The 19874-nt window shown below is 47.0% G+C and overlaps 1 protein-coding gene across 4 annotated transcripts in view; it reads right to left on the bottom strand.

The window, feature by feature from the left end:
- FARP1 (FERM, ARH/RhoGEF and pleckstrin domain protein 1) overlaps positions 1-19874 on the bottom strand; it is a 294892-nt gene that overhangs the window by 224259 nt on the left and 50759 nt on the right. For all 4 annotated transcript variants that reach the window (XM_045444576.1, XM_045444559.1, XM_045444583.1 and 1 more), the window contains exon 2: positions 4513-4706. In XM_045444576.1, coding sequence (XP_045300532.1) covers positions 4513-4683 — 171 coding nt within the window. In that variant the 5' untranslated portion in view covers positions 4684-4706. The remainder of the gene's footprint in view (positions 1-4512; positions 4707-19874) is intronic.

Below are 19874 nucleotides of genomic sequence, written 5' to 3'. Positions count from 1 at the left end.
TTAGAATGGGGAAAGCACCAGAGCAGCTCAGAGGTGAGAAAGTGGCGACCTTCCCTTTGGGAGCCATGGGAGAGGTGAGGCTAAGGGCAGGGAAGGGGGACAGTATTGGGGATCATGAAGGCTGGGTTCCAATCCCGGTCTCGTCGTAATGCGTACAAAAATGGGGGAAATGACCAGAAGCTCTTCAAGAGGCCACCACCACCCACCACCCCTCATATTCGGGAGTCAGAGGACAGAACGTAGGTGTGGGCAGTGGGTAACATGCATCAGGCGTCTGCTGGGTCCACACAGCTCCAGGTGTAGGACCCGGTGATAAACATGAACACAGGAGGCCCTGCCCCACGGACCTCCCCTTCTACATGTTGGAGCCCCAAACAAGCTTCCTTGGTGTCAACAAGGAAGAGCAGGTGTGGCAGGAGATGCTAATACGGAAGGTGAACCACCAAGGACAGCGGTGGAGAACCAGGGGCTGTGGCCCCAGCTCGCCCAGCCTCCCCAAACTCACGAGGCCACTTTATCCTCAGGCACTTTGGAGCTCTACAGGCTTCTGAGGGAAAGTGGTGACAAGACACAAACACGCAGAAGGCCCAATGATGGGACCCTGCGATAGCTGTGGCCGACACTGAATTCCTTCTGCCACAACCAGCTCCAGGCTCTGCTTCCGGAAGGTTCCCACCACCGCCGGCCTCCCCGCACCTGGCCACTCCTGCCAACTCAACCCAGACCAGGGGGCTTCTGGTCTCGTGAGCATCTTCCCCACGTGTTTTTACCAGGGCTGCTCAAAACAGCAAAAATTAAAAAAAATTTAAAAAAAACAAAAAAAAGGCTTCCTTTTATATTCCCTGATCTCAATGCTTCCTAGAGTGACCTTGCTAACGAAAACAAACTGAATAAACACTTGTAGCATGAAGCAGATGGCTTCTCCTCCAAGTGTCTGTAGGAACAGTGTTTGTTTACCAGCAGGGTCAGGAAGGCAGGACATAGAAAACCTTCTCAGAGGTCTTAAGCGAGGGAGGGTGGCCCTGGCTGGGGTGGGGCACAGGGAGAAGGGTCATTAACCCTTTCAGATCTGCATGAGGCACTTCATTTCGTCCCCTCTGGCTGGAAGAGAAAGTTGCGTATATCATAAACCACGGGGGAGGCTCATTGGCACAGCATTTTCCACATGAAGGTGATAAAACGCTGTACAAGAATTTACTACAAATATCGCATTTGAACTTTCTACTTTGCGGAGGAAATACCGAAGTGGACCGTCCAAGCTCAAGAGCAAAGGTGGTTGGTGGGGCTACAAGCAAAGTGGAAGAAACTGGTGCTCATCACGGAGGCTTTTCAAAAGGCTCTTACATGACTTTTCTAAAAAGACTAGATATCACAATAGAGACCACCATGCGGACGAGGGTTTGGTTATCTGTGCTCAGAAGTACTTAGCGCATTTATTACTGAAAATGAGGACTTGGGGGACACCTGGGTGGCTCAGTCAGTAAAAGTGTCCGACCCTGGATTTCGGCTCAGGGTTCATGGGATTAAGCCCTGCCTCAGGCTCTGCACTCACAGCACGGAGCCTGCTTGGGATTCTCTCCCTCCTCTCTCTGCCCCTCCCCCATTCTGTCTCTCAAAATAAACTTCAGAACAAGAAGATAAAATGATGACTCTGCCTGCATTCTACTCTAAAACAAAAACAAGAAAAGGCCCGGGAAATTCAATCCCCAAGGAAATACACGGTTCGTACAAGAACGCTAGCAAAGGAAACCACAGGGACCTCTGGCCCCGTGCCCTGCTCATCTGTGTGGCAAATGTGAGTGAGAAATGAGAATATATTCCTCTCGGGGCGCCCAATCAAAGGAGGGATCACACATGGGCGAGGGAGATCCTTCCAGGGCCAGACACCCAGCCTTGATGAATTCACAGCAAGAAGCTGTGGAGGCAGGTTTTCCAGCAGTTACGGACGGCTGCATCTTTTGCAATCCCATGTGGCTGTGATCCCATCCTGAGGACTAAGACTAAGTCACCACCGCCAGCCTGATGCCTTCCAGCTGCGTGAAGGCCTGGCCGTTTCTGTGCTTAAAGAACACAAGGTAGCAATTTAGAATCAGTTCCGTCAATAAAAACGCTGATATCTGCCTTTCTACGGGCAGTTACAGAAAACATCTGGTTGAGAAGGAACATTCTGGCCCAACTAGGAAAATCAAAGTATGAATGGATGGGGCATGTGAAAAAACTAACAATGACATCAATTCTACTTGTAAAATAAACTCACTCTAACATTCGGTCAGCAAACATTTTAACGTACCAGGCGCTGGGAACGGGACAGGAAGGCAAAGGCACCACTCCCGACACTTGTATCAAGTGCTTAGCATGTGCCGAGCTGTTACAAATAGTGTCTGGAACAATTCTGTTGTTATCATAGTATGAGACAGGGTTTATCACTAGCCTCATTTTACAAAGGAGAAAGCAGAGATACAGAGAGGTATCTCGTCCAAGGTGATCAAGAAGTCAGTAAAAAAGGCTGAAATTTGAACCCAAGAAGCCCAGCTCCACCCTGACGGGTATATAAGTAAAGAGGACAGAGGGAGGGAAGAAAAAGCTACAGTCTCAGTCTCAGAAGTTAGTGTCTGGGTAAAACTGATAGGGTCTTTAAGGGTGCATAGGAGTTTATCAGGGAAGAAAGGAGAAAAGTTCTTTCCAGAGGGATTATAAATGCAAAGCACAGACAACAGCACTTATCAAGTAAAATACTTTTAAAAGATGAAACAAACTCCACTCCTATTTCTTAGGCAGGGAGATCCTATAGAGCTCCTAGAAAAACAACAGCTAGCAACAGTCTTAACACGTTTTGGTTTAGGGCACCTGAAGAAATGCAGTTGAATACAGTACAGTACTCCTTGTAGTTCATGCACACAACAGCAATAGTTGATAGCTTGTCAGTCCAAACCACACACGGGAACACGACTTAATAGAATGTGTTGCCAGAGATTTGGGCTCCCAAGTCCTTAGCACAGTACCAACAGGAAACCCTGAAACTAAATACCTCACCAAACCAGTCTGGCAACAAAGAGAAAAAAGCTGGAAAGGGGGAGGGAGTACATGTTCCAGAAGGCCAAATTCTAACAGGCTGGCAGGTGCACTCCTCATTTATTTTTACAGTTTCAACAGACCAGCAGTGGCTTTGTTCACCAGAATACGGACACGTTCCCAAGACTTTGAAAGACAGGAATTTCCCCAACAAGAAAATAAGAGCTGTGCAATGAATTGGCAGTTCTAAACATGGCTATTCGGGAGGTTTATCTTTCCCTGAGACACTTCATGGTAATTCACATTCTCTGAACAGTATTAAGATGAATAGAATTTAGTGAATCATATCACATAAATGATTAAATGATAGGTTACAGATGTTAATGTCATGAAGTTCCAGTCCCTCCAGCCAACAGGAACAACAGACGGATCGTCTCCACTTTAAAGACAGGTTATATTCCCAAAGTTTTGTTAAGTTGGCTGTTTAGAATTCGAGAGCAGTTTTCTTCCCCACCAACAATGCTACACGCGGTGGATGATACGTAAGACAGAACACAGAAAACCAAATCCAAACTGGGCTACTAGGTAGGTCTATGGACCCCCGCCCACATAAGGCATAAGGATTCTGGAGGGAGGCGCAGTCCAAGTTCTGGAGAGCCGGACAGATTCCTCTCACTCGGCCTGCCTTGCGCACGAGAAACCCTCCACCTGCGCGTAACTGCTGCTAGTTCCCTAACCTCCAGCAGGAGTTGTATTTAAGGAGGAGGTTGGGGAGGAGGAGAAGGCAGGGGCTCAAGGAGAAGAAAAAAAAAAAAAAAAAAAATCACAGAATCGTGGGGGTGAGGGCGTGAGAGCCAGGGTGCAGGGCTCCCACTGATGCAAGAGGCAAAGGCTGTGGATTCTTCCTTCTCTGAGCGGCCCCCAGACACCCCTCAGACACCCCTATTTTCCTCCCCTGGATGGTGGGCCTCTGAAATTCCAGGGCTGTAGCCCGGTGGGTCTGGATCAGGGTTTTTCTACACCCCCTACACTTCCCACTCTTGAACACAGTCGTCCACATCCCTACAGACATGAAAACACGTGTGTGGCTCTGATGATTTTCTCAGGCTTTTTCTTGCCCGTACACTAGAGAAAGGGCACACGCACGTGCACGCACCAAGGAGAGAGGAATACGTGCGGAGACGCATCCACAAGACCACAATTCTATCCAGTTCAAACAGATACACAGAGCATGTGTGTATTACATATATATATTTGTATAGGAAAGACCGTACGATTCAAGTGAACTGCGCACTGAGACCGCTACGTAGGCAGCGCATGTGTGAATGTAAAAGCTGGACAGCTCAAAACCAGAACGGGTCAGAGGAACGTGCTGTGGGTGGAGAGGGAGGTGTGGACCCTTGTCCTGCCACCTCACATCACTGAGAACAGGGAGAAGATGAACCTCCCAGTGCTGAAGCCCGCCCACACTCTGGAGTTCATGGAGACACCCCAACTTACTGGAACTTCAAATGCCTCCTGGGTGTCGTCCAGCATCTGGATTTTAATGGACATGAGTTTTCCTGAAGGTGTTGGGGGCGGCTTCTGTCCATGTTCCAAGGTACTGATCCCCGAATTCTCCGGGGCCCCCAGTCGCGATCCTGGACTTGGCCTCTGCTCTATTTCTCCCATGGTGAAAGCAGATTATATAATATCTGCAGAAAGCAGTGAGAAGGAAAAATACATCAGAAGAGGACACTCATTTCAAGCACCTAAGGGGACATCTGTGGTCTCCGACCCTTCCTGGGATCCCTGGAACCACAGCTCGGTGGGCTCTCTGTCCCCTGCACAGCAATCACACGTGGGGAAGCTTCATGCATTCACAAACAATAAGGTCACCTTCAACCAACCAAGGCATGCAAACAGTTGTGCATATTTTAACATATTTTCTAGTTTAACAGTCAGCTCTTACTCATACCATAGATTCAGTTGTTTTCAACATATTATCAGTGTCTGCAGCGAGCAAGGCACCACTTTTTACACATCTTGAGTCTGGACAGGAGATGATAAACAGTGCCTAAGCCATGCCATTAGCAACCATTAATTACCTTTTATGGACACACCAACATACTAAGTAATGTGGGTATTACAAAGATAAACAGATAAAACACATGGTGGCTCTCAAGTTTATAATCTGTTGAAGCTAAACATGCATTCACACAGGGGTCTTTCTCCTGATTTCTCCTAATTCATTTCTTTCCTGCCGTCCCCCTCATCGTTCCCCTTTTCCAGAAAAACCATTCTACATATAGTAGTATCAGCGACAACGACGTTATTTCCCTAAAAACAAAACCCAATCCTCTTTACAAATAGCCGGCTCTTCTCCCGCCATACCCACCCCACCCTCCCCTACCCCACGCCACGCCACCCTCCCCCTACTGCCTCGGTCTTGCCCCCAGGTCTTCACATGCATGGCTCGCTCTGGATGAGTGCTTTGCACTCCTCCTCCATCCGGAAACTTCTAGTCTAGCTTTCTGGAACTCAGTGCCAGTATCACATCCCCGACACCTGGGCAGGGCTCAGGTACCGTATCCTCCTCGGTGTCCACGACTCTGTCAAGCGTCAGCATGGTGTTCAGTCTTATGTGCCTCTGCCTGATTATGTCCCCCATAACCTCATGACCACCCTAAAGCCGGAATCAAATCTTAGGTATCTTTGGATCTCGGCACCTACCTAGACACAGTGCAGGGTATAGAAAGTTCAACAATGACTGCTTGTTGACTGGCCCTGTCTGGACGTGAAGGGTCATGGAGCACAACGGGGTGCTTCCATCATGGAGAAGGCAGGAATGGTCCTCAATCTGGTCTCTAATGTCAGGGAATACTTGGAAGGAGACAAGTACACAGAAGAAGACACTGCAGGAAAATGGAACGGCCCCAACAAAGCCATGGGACAGAAACGGGGAGGCAGATACGAAGAAGAGTAGGAATTAATGCTGGAAATGCGCTTGGAAAACAGGGTGGAACAAACTAGAAGGACTTCAGACACCTTGCTGACAAATACGGTCTTTCCCTGCAGTCAGCGGGGAGCCACTGGAGAAGAAGGACATAAGAAAAGCAGAATTTTAGAAAAATGCATCTGAAGAAGATCTGTTCTACAGGCTGGAAAAAGATGGACGGCGGGGGCTGGGCAGGGGGTTATTCGGTGACAAAGCTACAGCAACAATCTGTGCCCAAGGGGATAACTTAGACAGTGGTGACAGAAGGGAAAACATGAAGCCATAAAACCCACTGTTCTGGAAAAATTACCCCGATGTTGTTAACAGTAAGCTGCCCAGAGGAGGATATAAAAGTAGAACAATGACCAGAAAATGTTCTATCAGGGCAGAAGGGAGGGAAGGTGTGAGTTTCACTGGGGGCACCGTTCAGGGTTACAAAAGGCCAGCCAGGGACGTAAGGGGGAGGTGGAGCTGGGTTTGGACTGAGAGTTCAAGTCCATCTTACTGTATAAGCAAAAGCCACAATGAAAGCAAATGGCGGAAGGTGGAGGGGAGGAGCCAACAAAGTAAAAACAACCGATGGCCCCATCATGAGGGTGGTCATGGGCTGAATACTGCTCCTCCAAAAATCTTACCCCCAGTATCTCAGAGTGTGACTGTATTTGAAGAAAGGGTCTTAAGAGAGGTGATTAATTTAAAATCAGGCCATTAAGATGAACCATAATCCAGTGTGACTGGTACCCTTATAAAAAGGGGAAAGCTGGACACAGACACCAGGGATGCTCGAGCACAGAGGAGAGGCCACGTGAGGGCACTTGGAGAACGCGGCCATCTGCCAGGCCAGGAGAAAGCCCTCAGGAGACCCCGACCCTGCCGACACCCCGGTCTGGACTCCCAGCCTCCGGAACTGTGAGGAAACACACTTCGGCTGTTTCACCCCCACCCCTAACCTGTGGTAGTTTGTTACAGCCGCCCTAACAAACTATACAAGGGTTCATGCAGAACCCGGAAAGAGGCACAGAAAGAACAACCTGGGGCACCACGTGACTGCAACAGCTGCAGAAAGGGCACTGGGGTGGGGGGGGGGGGTGTCACCTGTGGTGTGAGGTACAGACCTGAGTGCCATGTCTTACACATTTGAGATCATGCCACCCTTCAGCTCTTTTGTTCAGGAAAAACCATCCAGTTTGTAAATCTTATTTGGTAGGCTCTTCTCACCCAACTCCTGCTCATCCTCCTCTCGAAGAGTTGGGCCCCTAGAAGCTTCCAACAATATTCCATATGGAAGCCCCTCCCCCCCTTCCTCACAGCAAAACCTGTGACACTCTCACTGTGACACGAAAGGCTGTCCTGGAGGTCAGCAAATCAGACACTATGGAGTCACCTCAACAACCTGGTCATTGACTCAAACCACCCTGGCCTAAAGAGATGTGTCCTTTGGACAGAGAAAGGGTCTGAAGACCACCTCCAAAATACCACTTACTAAGTATTTTTCCACAAACTCTCTACCAAAGTCTAAGAGTATTCTTTGTTTCTCTATAATCCTTCAAGGTTGGGTGCTGTGGCAAGGCAATACCAGTTAAGGACGGACTTTTCTTTTTTGAATGCCCATGTAGGACTTCACGGATCTGTTCTGGAAGTACCTTTCCAATTTCTGCCCCAAGTAAGCTTTCCTTAAGACCCAAATTCTAATTTGTTTGTTGTGTGATCTGTGCTTTGCTTAATTCTATTAGTCTTGAGACGTCTGACTGGACCAAGTTCATCTATAATGCCTAAGCACAGGGCCTTATACCAAATGGAAACAGGTCGTCTGCTTGTTCAAGGAATCAGATGTGGGTGTATATATCTAATTAGTTATGAAATGAGTTGTGCTGAAAACAATCTTCACAAACCAGGCAAAATTATTTTCCTATGTTTTCTGGTTGGGGTCTCATGGTTAAAAATAAATACAACCTCCAGAAACAACCATGACATCAGCCCCATTAGCCTTCCCCATTCCCAGATTCCTCTCTGTACTTTTTCCTACTCTGGTCTTGATCCCTCCTTGCCTCTCGAAGCATCCTCTGCTGCCTGCCTCACTTCCCTGCACTCAGTCCATCAGGATGGACAGGCCCTGTGCTCAATCACTCATGCTGCGCCTGGCCCCCTAGCCCCCTACTGCAGAGTCAGGGAGATGTGGCTCAGATGCCCAGGCATGGAGGTGAGGACAGGGAGGAAGGGGCCCATTCTCCCACGTCACCCCACCTCAAAGGTGCTGGGGTCCCTCCTTGCAAAAGCACTTCCTCTCTGTCCAGCCTGAGCAAAGGGCAAGGCCCCTCATCCCCTAAAACTAAATCCTCTCTCCCCCTCGGGCTCAAGATCCCCAGATGAATATGTATGGTCATTTTTAGCACCTTGGCATTTAAAAAATTAAATTCAGTTAGTTATTAACATATATTTAGTACCTTAAATTCCCTTCTCCTCAGTCTTCACAATGACCTCACGCCTGTATTATTTCCACTTCTGGTTATTGACATTTCAACAACGTAGTCATGCTTTCTGTTTTCCTAGCTGCATGAAGACTATTGCTGTACATGGAAAGTCCTGCTGAATTCAAATATAAATCCAGCCAAGTGGTCTGAATGGAGCATCCGAGGAATGTCACGGGAATATCCGAGGAACGCTGGCAACTCATAAATGGGTGAGCACGCTGATGCTAGCTATCAGAATCGGGGAGTCTGGTAACACGACACAGCCTTCTAGGTGAACACGTCCGGCAAACGTAAAAGCCTTTTGTTTATACAGATCAATCCGCGCTCTATTTGGGCTTTACCTCCATAACTACCCCCCTGGCTTCTGCATTCCTTAAGGAATGGCCAAAGGAAAGGAAATTAACGTCTCTGTCCTTGTGATACATGATTAACTTAGCATGATCGTTCCAGACCTACAAGCAAAAAGCTGCTTGAGAAACGACTTCATTAGCTCTATTTGAAAAGCTAGTTAAAAGGAAACAAGAACGACAACAAACACAGCAGTAAAATTGTTAACTGGCAGAGAAAAGATGAAAAAACTAGAGTTGTCCCGGCTTCAAGACTTCCTCTTGGAATGCACCCGAAAGCAAGCAGCAGGACACATGCAAATGCCAACTCCATCCCGGAGGGACTGAAGGACATTTGCAACTCCAAACCACAAACGGGAGGGTCAAGAGCTGCCAAACTGCCCTCAAGGTCAGACAGAGGAGAAGGAAAATGCTTGCAGAGGCTGCCCACGCCTGCAGAGCTGTGTACCCTGGACAAGTATGGCATCCTGAGCAACGACAAAGCTAGCAAGAACTTTCTGGGCACAAGGGGGAGAGATGTGCAGGTTAGCACGGACAGCCACCCTGGACACCGCGGTGGGAGATCTCCTAAAGGTGGAGTGGACAGAAAACAGCAGAGGCAATGCACATTAGCAGGACATCACCAAGGGCACTGGGAACACGACCAGCCCAGCAAGCAGAGAAAAACAGAGGATGAAAAGATTATATATACATACACACACATACACCCTAAGGCCACAAGAGTTCCTACTAGCATGGGACACAGCCCTGTCTCCTGGCTCTCAGGAAGCTCCTACAAATAGCTAGTTCATAAAGAACTCACCAAACAACAAAGGACCTTCACTAAGATGCTACAAGAAAGGGGAAAAAAAGTGAAAAAGACGGGCGTCTGGGTGGCTCGGCTGGACATCCAACTTCAGTTCAGGTCATGATCTCAAGATTCGGGAGTTCAAGCCCCACATCAGGTTCTGCCCTTGGTGGTGCAGAGCCTGCTTGGGACTCTCTCTCCCTCTCTCTCCGCCCCTCCCCAACTCACGCATGCTCGCGCGCACTCTCTCTCTCTCTCTCTGAAAATAAATAAACTTTAAAAATGAAAGGACAAAGAATTCCAACTTTCCCCAAACACGTTGTCCTCACTTAACAAAACAATGAAACAACAGATTCCATAAACAAAAGCACAACAGGATTTACAAGAGTTCAGGGGAGCTATGGGAAAAATAAGGAAATATAGCATGAGGGCAGACCTCAGGGGGATACCATGATGAATAAAAACATCACTGCTATAAAACAGATGTCTAGGTTGCCCCCAAATTCATATGTTGAAACCGAACCCTGATGTGATGGTATAGGGGCCGGGGGTGTATGTGTGGGGGGGGGGGGAGCGGTTTGGCAGGTGAGTATATGGTGAGGCTGGAGCCCTCGTGAGTGGATTCATACCCTTATGAAACAGGCTTCAGAGCCATAGTCCATCCCCTCTGCCATGCAAGGACCCATTGGGAAGTCAGCAGTCTATGAAGCAGGTGTCTTCTGGGGCACCTGGGTGGCTCAGTTGGTCATGATATCCCAGTTTGTGAGTTCGAGCCCATGTCGGGCTCTGTGCTGACAGCTCAGCGCCTGGAGCCTGCTTTGGATTCTGTGTCTCCCTCTCTCTCTCCCCTCCCCCACTCACACTAGAGCACGTGCACGCTCTCCTAAAATATTTAGAAAAAAATTTGAAGCAGGTGTCTTCGTGTTGGCTTTCCCAGCCTCCAGAACTGTCAGAAATAAAGTCCTGCAGTTTATAAGCCACCCAGTCTACAGTACGGTTTATAGCAGCACAAACAGACTAAAAGAATCACCAAAATGGAAGTGGCCAAAAGGAAACACACACAAGTGAAAATATGAGGGTCTTGAGGGTAAAGACTGAGAAAAGGGAGATTTAAAATGGAGTGAAAAGTGATAGCTGTGGAAGACAGAGGACATCCAGCTCACCCACAATCAACATCCCTGAAGAAAAAAAAAGAAAAATCAAATAATGGAACAAGAAAACAAACAAAAGAGAAAGGTCTAATTCAGGAAAACATTCCAGAAATAAAAGGGGACTCTCCATAGTAAATGAACGTCTATTCCAGAGACAACAGGATGACCAACACCAAGACATCTCCTGTATCATCACTGATCTTCACAAATTAAGAAGGAATCACTCGGGGACACCTGGGTGGCTCAGCCAGTTCGGCATCTGACTCTTGACTTTGGCTCCGGTTCTGATCTCTTCGTGAGACAAAGCCCCGCATCAGGCACTGTGCTGACAGTGTGGAGCCTGCTTGGGATTCTGTCTCCCTCTCTCCCCTCCTCCCTCACTAGGGTTCTCTCTCTCAAAATAAATAAGTAAACTTACAAAAAAAAAATTTTTTTTTAAGGAATCATTTGGGCACGTATGCACAAAGTTCAAACAAAACACAAAGGGTCAAAGTTCAGGCTTGCAAACAGCAACATTTAATGCTTACATTGTCAAAACTGATCCTGAAACAAATAAAAAGAATCCAAACCTTAAAGCCAAATTTTCATCCAATAGAAGAGCCAAACGCTATTTTTTTTAAGGCTTATTTTACTTATTTTGAGACAGAGACAGTAAGCGTGGAAGAGGGGCAGAGAGAGAAGGAAGAAAGAATCCCAAGCAGGGTCCACACAGCACAGAGCCCAACTCGGAGTCGCATCCCATGAACCGGAGATCAGGACCTGAGCCAAAATCAAGAGTCGGACGCCCAAACAACTGGGCCACCCAGGCGCCCCGAGCCAAACTAAATTCTAAGTAGTCAAGAACTCAAAATATTATTGCCCAAGCCCTTTCAGAAGAAACTACTGGAAGGCTAGGCATCAGCAAAACAAGGGGCGAACGTGGTGAAACACTGGAAAGGATTACTGGTAAACTTTAAATCCAGGTATACCCTTAACAGGAAGACTACAATAGTCGCAGAATATGGTTAACTCCTGACAACACAGAAATACGAAGAAACTGGGAGAAGAAAGGGCTGCAGTGTTTGAGAGGCATGGGAAATTAACTGTTAGCACAGGCTTTAAAACAGATAAAAGAAAATTTAAATCTCCAAAGGTATGCAAATGGTTAATAAGCACACAGAAGGATGGGTTAGTCATTAGGAAATGCAAAGGACATGGACTAGGAGACAGTGAATTTGGATATTTCACATCCACTGTGATGGACGGTAACAAATGTTACAGAGCGTGGATAAGCTGGAATTCTCCTACATTGCTGGTGGGAATATAAAAAGGTGCAGACACTTTGGAGAATATTTTGGTAATTTCTTTAAAATTTAATCAAAAATTTTGCATGCAAGCCAGCAACTGGGCTCCCCTAGGGAAGCCTAGGCGTCCTCCCCAAGGGGCAGGAAAACGGAAGTCCACATACAGACTTGTACATATGCTAATGTTCGTAGCTGAATGAGCCAGCAGGTGGAAAAGAAACAAGTGCTCCTGAGCTGGTGAATGGAGAAGCAACTTGGTGTATCCAAGCAGGGGACTGTTATTCACCAACAATACAGGACATGCTGACATATGCTACAACGTGGATGAACCTCAAAAAACATTTCAAGTGAAAGAAGCCAGATGCAAAAGATTACATAACAAATGACCCTTTTTGTAGGAAACATCCAGAAGAGGCAAATCTAGAGAGTGGTTTCCTGGAGCTCTGGAGAGGGGCTGGGCTGGCAGGAAAGGACCTGAGCGATGGAGATTTGGGGGGGGGGGGGGGGGGGGCGGGGAGGAGGTGCTGGAAATGTTCTGAAATTAAATTGTGGTGACAGTCACACAACTCTGTAAATGTACGAAAAACCTGTGAATTGCACACTGAAAACACACCAGTTATGTTGTGTAAATTATACCTCAATGAACAGCATAAAAAATGTGCACAACTTGTAATGAGCAATGGGTGATTTATGGAATTGTTGAATCACTATATATTACACCAGAAACTAATATAATGCCGTATGTTAACTGGAATTTAAAACTTTTTAAAGAGGTGTGTGCATCCACACGAATATCCTTGGGAACACACAGAACCTCTCTGGAAGGACAGAGTAGTGACTGGTAGGAGAGCAGGCTCCTAGTTAAGGACAGGACTGAAAGGGATATTACCCATTCAGAAATACACAATTTTAGAGGCTCCTGGATGGCTCAGTCAGTTAAGCGTCCAACGCTTTCAGTTTTCAGTTTCAGTTCGGTTTCAGTTCAGGTCGTGGTCATGGTTCATGGGTTTGAGCCCCACGTCGGGCTTTGCACTGACGGTGTGGAGCCTGCTTGGGATTCTCTCCCCCCCCCCAACCCTCCCCCACTCACACTCGTGCCCTCTCTCCCTCTCTCAAAAATTAAAAAAAAAAAAAAAAAAGGAATAGAAAATTTTTAAAAAATTCCATCTACTAGGAGGACATCATCCTCACTCTCCTGGCCCTATTTAGAGCATGAAACCCAACGAGAAGACGTCACTGTCAAGAAGGGTCACAATTCTCAAATCAAAACAGGATGACCAAGAGGAATTTTTTTCAAGAGTTTCTCCTTCCAGTTTTACATAGAAGCCACTTAAAAATGCTGGGTTAGGGGGTGCCTGGGTGGCTCAGTCAGTTAGGCGTCCAACTTCAGCTCGGGTCACGATCTCGCAGCTCATGAGTTTGAGCCCCGCGTCGGGCTCTGTGCTGACAGCTCAGAGCCTGGGACCCTGCTTTGGATTCTGTGTCTCCCTCTGTCTCCACTCCTCCCCCACTCATGCTCTGTCTCTCGCTCTCAAAAATAAATGAACATAAAAAAAAATTTTTTTTTAAATGCTGGGTTAGGGCAAACTCACAGAAAACTGTTACTGAAAGGGAGGAGCCCAAGACGTGGATCCTAGAGCCCCCAAAGTACTTCTGCACACCTGCCACTGTGTGGGGGCCAAAAGCAGCTGCAGACACTCGGGAGCACAGAGGGCACAGGGTGCATAACGCGGGCTCCGCTGGGTAACAAAGCCACCTTGTGCTCAGTTCCCGGGGAGCCACCAGCCAGGAGGGAGGGAGGAGCCACCCCAGAAAGGCTGGCAGCCAGGAGCAACTCAGGAACACAGTCGGCCAAGTTTGGCTTTTCACAGGGGCTTAGATAAGGGGTTTTGAGAAAAGTTCAAAAAAACAGCTATCTATTCCAATAGATTTGCTCACTTCAAAAAAAAAAAAGTGTGTAAGCAAAAGAAACAACTGCGGATCAGCTGTTTTACATCAACCAGAGACTTCAAACAGGAGAGAGACTGCTTGGCCTTGTTTGATCATCTGGGAGGAGAGCAGGACATTAACCGGCTCCAAGCTGGGGGCCCCCCACCCGGATCCACCAGCGCGGTCAGGAAAACAGAACAAAGCCACGTCAACTACATAAATGTGATTTCTTCGCTGTCTTTCCTCTCCATCCTAGTAAAAAGTAATAAATTAAACAGGCTATCTTAAATACCCTTAAGTCTCCAGAAAGTACTTCAAGGAAAACGCAGAGCAGTTTTCTCATTTCATAGACGTTATTTCAAAAGTCTGGTTTTAACCTATCCCTTTTTACTCCAAAACCTGAGCCTGATCAATGCCACGTTCAATGTGACCATTCCTAGCCGGGCGTTTCACGATCCTCCCTCATTTCTCTAGGTGTGAATAAACATTTCCAATCCAGCTGGCCCCTGCGGGTCCGCACGGCTACGTCCTCCTGACACTGAGCTGTTGCTGCTTGGTTACTTCCTTCTCAAATATCACCCTCTTGACCTGGCTCCAATGTCACCTCCTCCAGAAATCCTTCCCTGATATACTCTTTCAGGGGGAAAAAAGGAGCCTCACTTTCTTCTCTCCGGGGTTTTGCTTGTATTTCACTTGCTTTCCAGGCCTTTCTCCCCTTTGCCTGCGTTGCCAACTAGGTTACAAGTACAGAGGGGCTGCGTTACCTGGAAGCGAGACAGGCTCCTCCCGTCTCAGTGCAAGAGACCTCTCTGCCTCAGGGACTGTGAGAACTTCAGCCGGCGCATGCGCAATGTCCTTCTAGATGACTACCCGGAAAACGCAAAGCCTACCATTTACTGCAGAGGGGCTTTTAAACCCGGTTGCAAATCAGCAGCAGCAGCAGCATCACCTGGGAGCTTGTAAGAAATGCAAATTCTGGGCCGCGTGGGTGGCTCATTCGGTTAAGTGTCCAACTTCCGCTTCAGGTCATGATTTCACGGTCCGTGGGTTCAAGCACCGTGGAGGGCTCTGTGCTGACGGCTCAGAGCCAGATTCTGTTTCTGCCTCTCTCCCGCTCATGCTGTCTCTCTAACTCTCTCAAAAATAAACATTAAAAAAAATTTTTTTTTTAAGAAATGCAAATCTATCCCAGCACTGGTCCACTGAATCCTAAAGGCTTGGGTGCCTTCCAGGGGATTCTCATGCGGGCTCTGGCCTGAGAACCACCGCTCCACCTCCCAAGGTCCCAATCAGGATCAGCCAAAATAAGGAACTTCACCAAGAAAACACCTGTCGACCGCGTGTCACATGCGCACCTGCCGTAATGAGAGCCTGATGTTTTCAGTAGCTCTTGACACTTGGCATTTCTTTTCCAATCACATTTTCACGTATTTAAGACACTGCAATACTTCGTTTGCATTTTCACTGATTTGGTAGCACAGGTTTCCAGCATTAATTAGATAGGCAAAGACAAAAGCCTGTAGAAAGGAAGTGGAAGTAAAAGGTGCTGGGAACAGAAGTCTCTTTTTACCCTGGGGTGGGGGGAGGGGTGCGGAAAATCAAGAAGGGGGCGGATCTCTAATTAGTCCCGTGTCAATGATGTCAATTTCTTGATGACTTTGAGGGTACAAAATTAAACGTGAGCTCCCCTCCATGCTACCTCTAAGGCAAAGGCCGGGGTAAATAAAATGTCAGGAGAAAGGCGGTCTTCTTGAAGAGAAAAAAAAAAAAAAAACAGGCTGCAGCCTCTTTCAATCCCCACACGTGAGGCAGCTGCAGATGTCAACAGAGACTGTACTTTGTGGGCTGCCGTCAAGCTCGCTCTACTTAAAACACATCATTCCCGTCCACTTACTACAGAAGGTCCTCTTTCTTTGTCTCCGGCTGACACTGGTCAGCCTCTCCAAATATTTGTGGAAAACACCTGACCCTTGCCTAGCCCAGAGTGAGGGTGCGGTGTATTATTACAGGATCTGCTTACTCAACGTCTCTGAAAATCACATTACTCTTCAGACTATCATTCCCGTGTCACGATCGTTGGGATCCTCACCGTTGAAGGCATTTATAAGGATCTAGTATGTTTCAGCAACTACACTCAGCACGACAGGGGACTCGAAGCACGATACGGCACCGTAGGGTTGGTCTTCATGGGATGTATTACCCATCAGGCAATAGAAAACAGGTACTCAGCGGTGAGGGTTGAAGGCAACATGTTTGCTTCTGACCATAGGTATTATGTCAACTTTAAAAGCTACAGAAAGGTGTGGATAAGACACACATTCTAGGCGGAGTTCATTCTGGCATTCAATAAAAGTGCTTGCCATGTGCCGGGGGCCCTGCCAAAAGTGGGTACTAACGGAGGCAAGATGATAGTGAAAAGAAAAGGAGATGAGCAGGTGTGAGGCAGATCCCAGTCGGCCTGAAGTAGGTCAGGGTGTAAGAGGTTCATCTGTGGATCAGAACGAGGCACTAGGGTTTTTAAGACAGGGTGAGACCCGGGGCAGTTTTAAGAAAATACTCGACAGATGGGGGCTAGATTAGGAGACCAGTCAGGAAATATCTGTCATGCCCTGTGCAAGAAAGATCGTGACAGCGAGACTAGAGGGTAAGGAGGCGTATTTCAGGAATACTTTGGCATTAGGAATCTGTACAAATGGATGACAAATTAGAGGCAGGGAAGAAGATGGTAATAGGGGAAATCGAGAACTCAGCTGCAAGTGGAGACGGAACAAGGGAAGGCCAAGAGGCCAAGCTGCGGCTGCCTGAGGGTGACTGCCGAGCATGGAGAAGGTAGCATGGCCAGCAATATTCTGAAGGGCACTGCTTCCATTTTCCTCAATGCTCACCATTCCTCAGCCCCCACTACCTCCTCTCAAAGGCTTCCTCCAAAGTTCCACTCTGGTAAGCTGAGTAGAGGGGACTGAGGTTCAGGAAAAGGAAGAAGTCACCTGCACATGAGCCAGAGGTGACCCCGTGACAGCAGGTGGTAGGTATCAGAGAGGATGGAAAACGCACAAGAAGAAATAACCAAGATGGTAGCCCGGAGTGAAGGCCACAGTCAAGGGTGGGAAGAGGAGAGGACTTGGCAAAGGAATCCCAAGTTCTCGGAGTTGGAAGGGCTTCTGATGAACACTTAGGACAACCTTCTTCCTGATGGGTGAATCCCATATTTTTAAAAGAGCTGAGTCTGAAAATCCATCCTAAGATCACAGCAGAAAGCCAAGGAGGCAAGCGCATCAAGAACCAGAGGCTAAACCACAATGCTGGTTGTTGTCGGGGCAACACGGAAAATAAGGATTAAGAAAAGTTCATTCAGGGGCGCCTGGCTGGCTGAGTCGGTATAGCATGCGACTTTCGATCTCAGGGTGGTGATTCGAGCCCCGTGTTTGGGTGCAGAGGTCGCTTTTAAAAAATTTATTTTAGGGGCGACTGGGTGGCACAGTCGGTTAAGCGTCCGACTTCAGCCAGGTCACGATCTCGCGGTCCGTGAGTTCGAGCCCCACATCAGGCTCTGGGCTGATGGCTCAGAGCCTGGAACCTGTTTCCGATTCTGTGTCTCCCTCTCTCTCTGCCCCTCCCCCGTTCATGCTCTGTCTCTCTCTGTCCCAAAAATAAATAAACGTTGAAAAAAAAAAATTTTTTTTAACAAAAAAAAAAAATTTATTTTAGGGGCGCCTGGGTGGCTCAGTCGGTTAAGCGTCCGACTTCGGCTCAGGTCACAATCTCGCAGTCCGTGAGTTCGAGCCCCGCGTCGGCTCTGGGCTGATGGCTCAGAGCCTGGAGCCTGTTTCCGATTCTGTGTCTCCCTCTCTCTCTGCCCCTCCCCCGTTCATGCTCTGTCTCTCTCTGTCTCAAAAATAATAAAATAAACATTAAAAAAAATTTTTTTTTTTTAATTTATTTTAAAGAAGCTCATTCGTTAGATCTGGTATGATCAGGTAGTCCCTGGTATGAAGAGAAAAAATATCAATTGAGAAATGGAGGAAGAAGCCAGACTGATTATTAGTAATTGAGATAGCAAATGTATTAATCCGTTTTTTTACTAGACTTTTTTTAGAGCTTTATGTTTCCAAGAAAATATAGAGGGCTCGTAAATACCCTCTCTCCTCGAGCCAAAGCATAAGAGACTGTTAAAAAGTGAAAACAAACTGAGGGTTGATGGGGGGTGGGAGGGAGGGGAGGGTGGGTGATGGGTATTGAGGAGGGCACCTTCTGGGATGAGCACCGGGTGTTGTATGGAAACCAATCTGACAATAAATTTCATATATTAAAAAAAAATAATAATAAAATAAAATTTCTTAGACCTTCAAAAAAAAAAATACCCTCTCTCCTCACACAGTTTCCGATTATTAACATCTGCATTACTGTGAAAAATATTTGTATTTGTATTTGTATTTTCTGTCCACTGACGGACCAATACCGACACATTATCATTAACTCAAGTCCAGCTCAAGTGTACCTTTTGTGATGGGGGTCAAGGGCAAAATGTCATGCATCCACGATTATAATATCACACAGAATCATTTCTCTGCCCCCCAAGTCTCCTGTTCTCCATCTATTCATCCCTGCTCCCCTTCTCCATTGTATTCCCTGACAACCACTGGTCTTTTTACTGTCCACCCTTTAGCCTTTTCCAGAAAGTCATATGGCTGGAATCATACAATATGTAACCTTCCTGTCTGGCTTCTTTCACTAAACAATACGCGTTTGAGGTTCCTCCATGTTTTTTCACGGCTTGACGGCTCGTATCTTTTCACCACTGAATAATATTCCATTGTCTGCAGGCATCACGGCTTCTTTTAAAAAAAAAATTGTTTTAATGTTTATTTATTTTTGAGAGATAGAGAGACAGAGCACAAGTGGGGAAGGAGCAGACAGAGAAGGAGACACAGAATCCAAAGCAGGCTCTAGGCTCTGAGCCATCAGCACGGAGCCCAACGCGGGGCTCAAACCCACAAACCGCGAGATCATGACCTGAGCCGAAGTCAGATGCTTAAGGCACCACAGCTTCTTTGTCCATTCACTCAGTGAAGCACATCGTGGTCGCTTCCAGTTTTAAGGCTACTCTGAAATGCTTTTCAGTTACAGAAGTGGGAGGGGGTAGATGTTACTTCAAAAGGGGGCTGGCTCAGCTTGGGGTGAGAAATAACAGCAAGTCCCGCTGTTTAGCGAGCAGACGTTGCCTGCCAATTTCTGGCGCAGTCAAGCCCACACCTTGGCAGGTAATGCAGAGGGTCCTATGAGATCACTCTCCTTCACTTCATGAGAAAATGACTGGACTGAATAAATTAGAAGAAAAAGTGTTTCTGGAAAGAAAGAGAAAGAAAGAAAGAAAGAAAGAAAGAAAAAGAAAGAAAGAAAGAAAGAGAAAGAAAGAAAAGAAAGAAAAAGAAAGAAGGAGGGAGGAAGAAAGAAAGGAAGAGAGACAAAGAGAGAAAGGAAGAGAGAGAGAAAAGGGAAAGGGAAAAGGAAAAGGAAAAGGAAAAGAAAGGAGGGGTACCTGGGTGGCTCAGACAGTTAAGCCCAGGACATGATCTCATGGTTTCGTGGGTTTGAGCCCCACGTCAGGCTCTGTGCTGACAGCCCAGAGCCTGGAGCCTGCTTCAGATCTGCCTCTCCCCCACTCACGCTCTGTCTCTCTCTTTCTCTCTCTTTCAAAAATAAATAAACATTAGAAAAAAAAATTTTTTTAAAGAAAAGAGCACCAAGTATTTTCTTTAATAGACTACAAGGCATTAAGTTTGTGTTCAAATTTGGTCAAGATAGTCCCAATAGCTTCATTGTTAAATACAGAAATTTTTAGTAAAAAAATTAATTCACAATCTATTGTTCTCTCCTGAAGTTTCTCTGGAAATGATGCTTAAGAAAACAAAAATGC

The sequence above is a fragment of the Leopardus geoffroyi genome, chromosome A1 (genome assembly GCF_018350155.1).
Source record: "Leopardus geoffroyi isolate Oge1 chromosome A1, O.geoffroyi_Oge1_pat1.0, whole genome shotgun sequence".
NCBI classification, from domain to species: domain Eukaryota; kingdom Metazoa; phylum Chordata; class Mammalia; order Carnivora; family Felidae; genus Leopardus; species Leopardus geoffroyi.
This window is presented reverse-complemented; position numbering and strand designations above follow the sequence as displayed.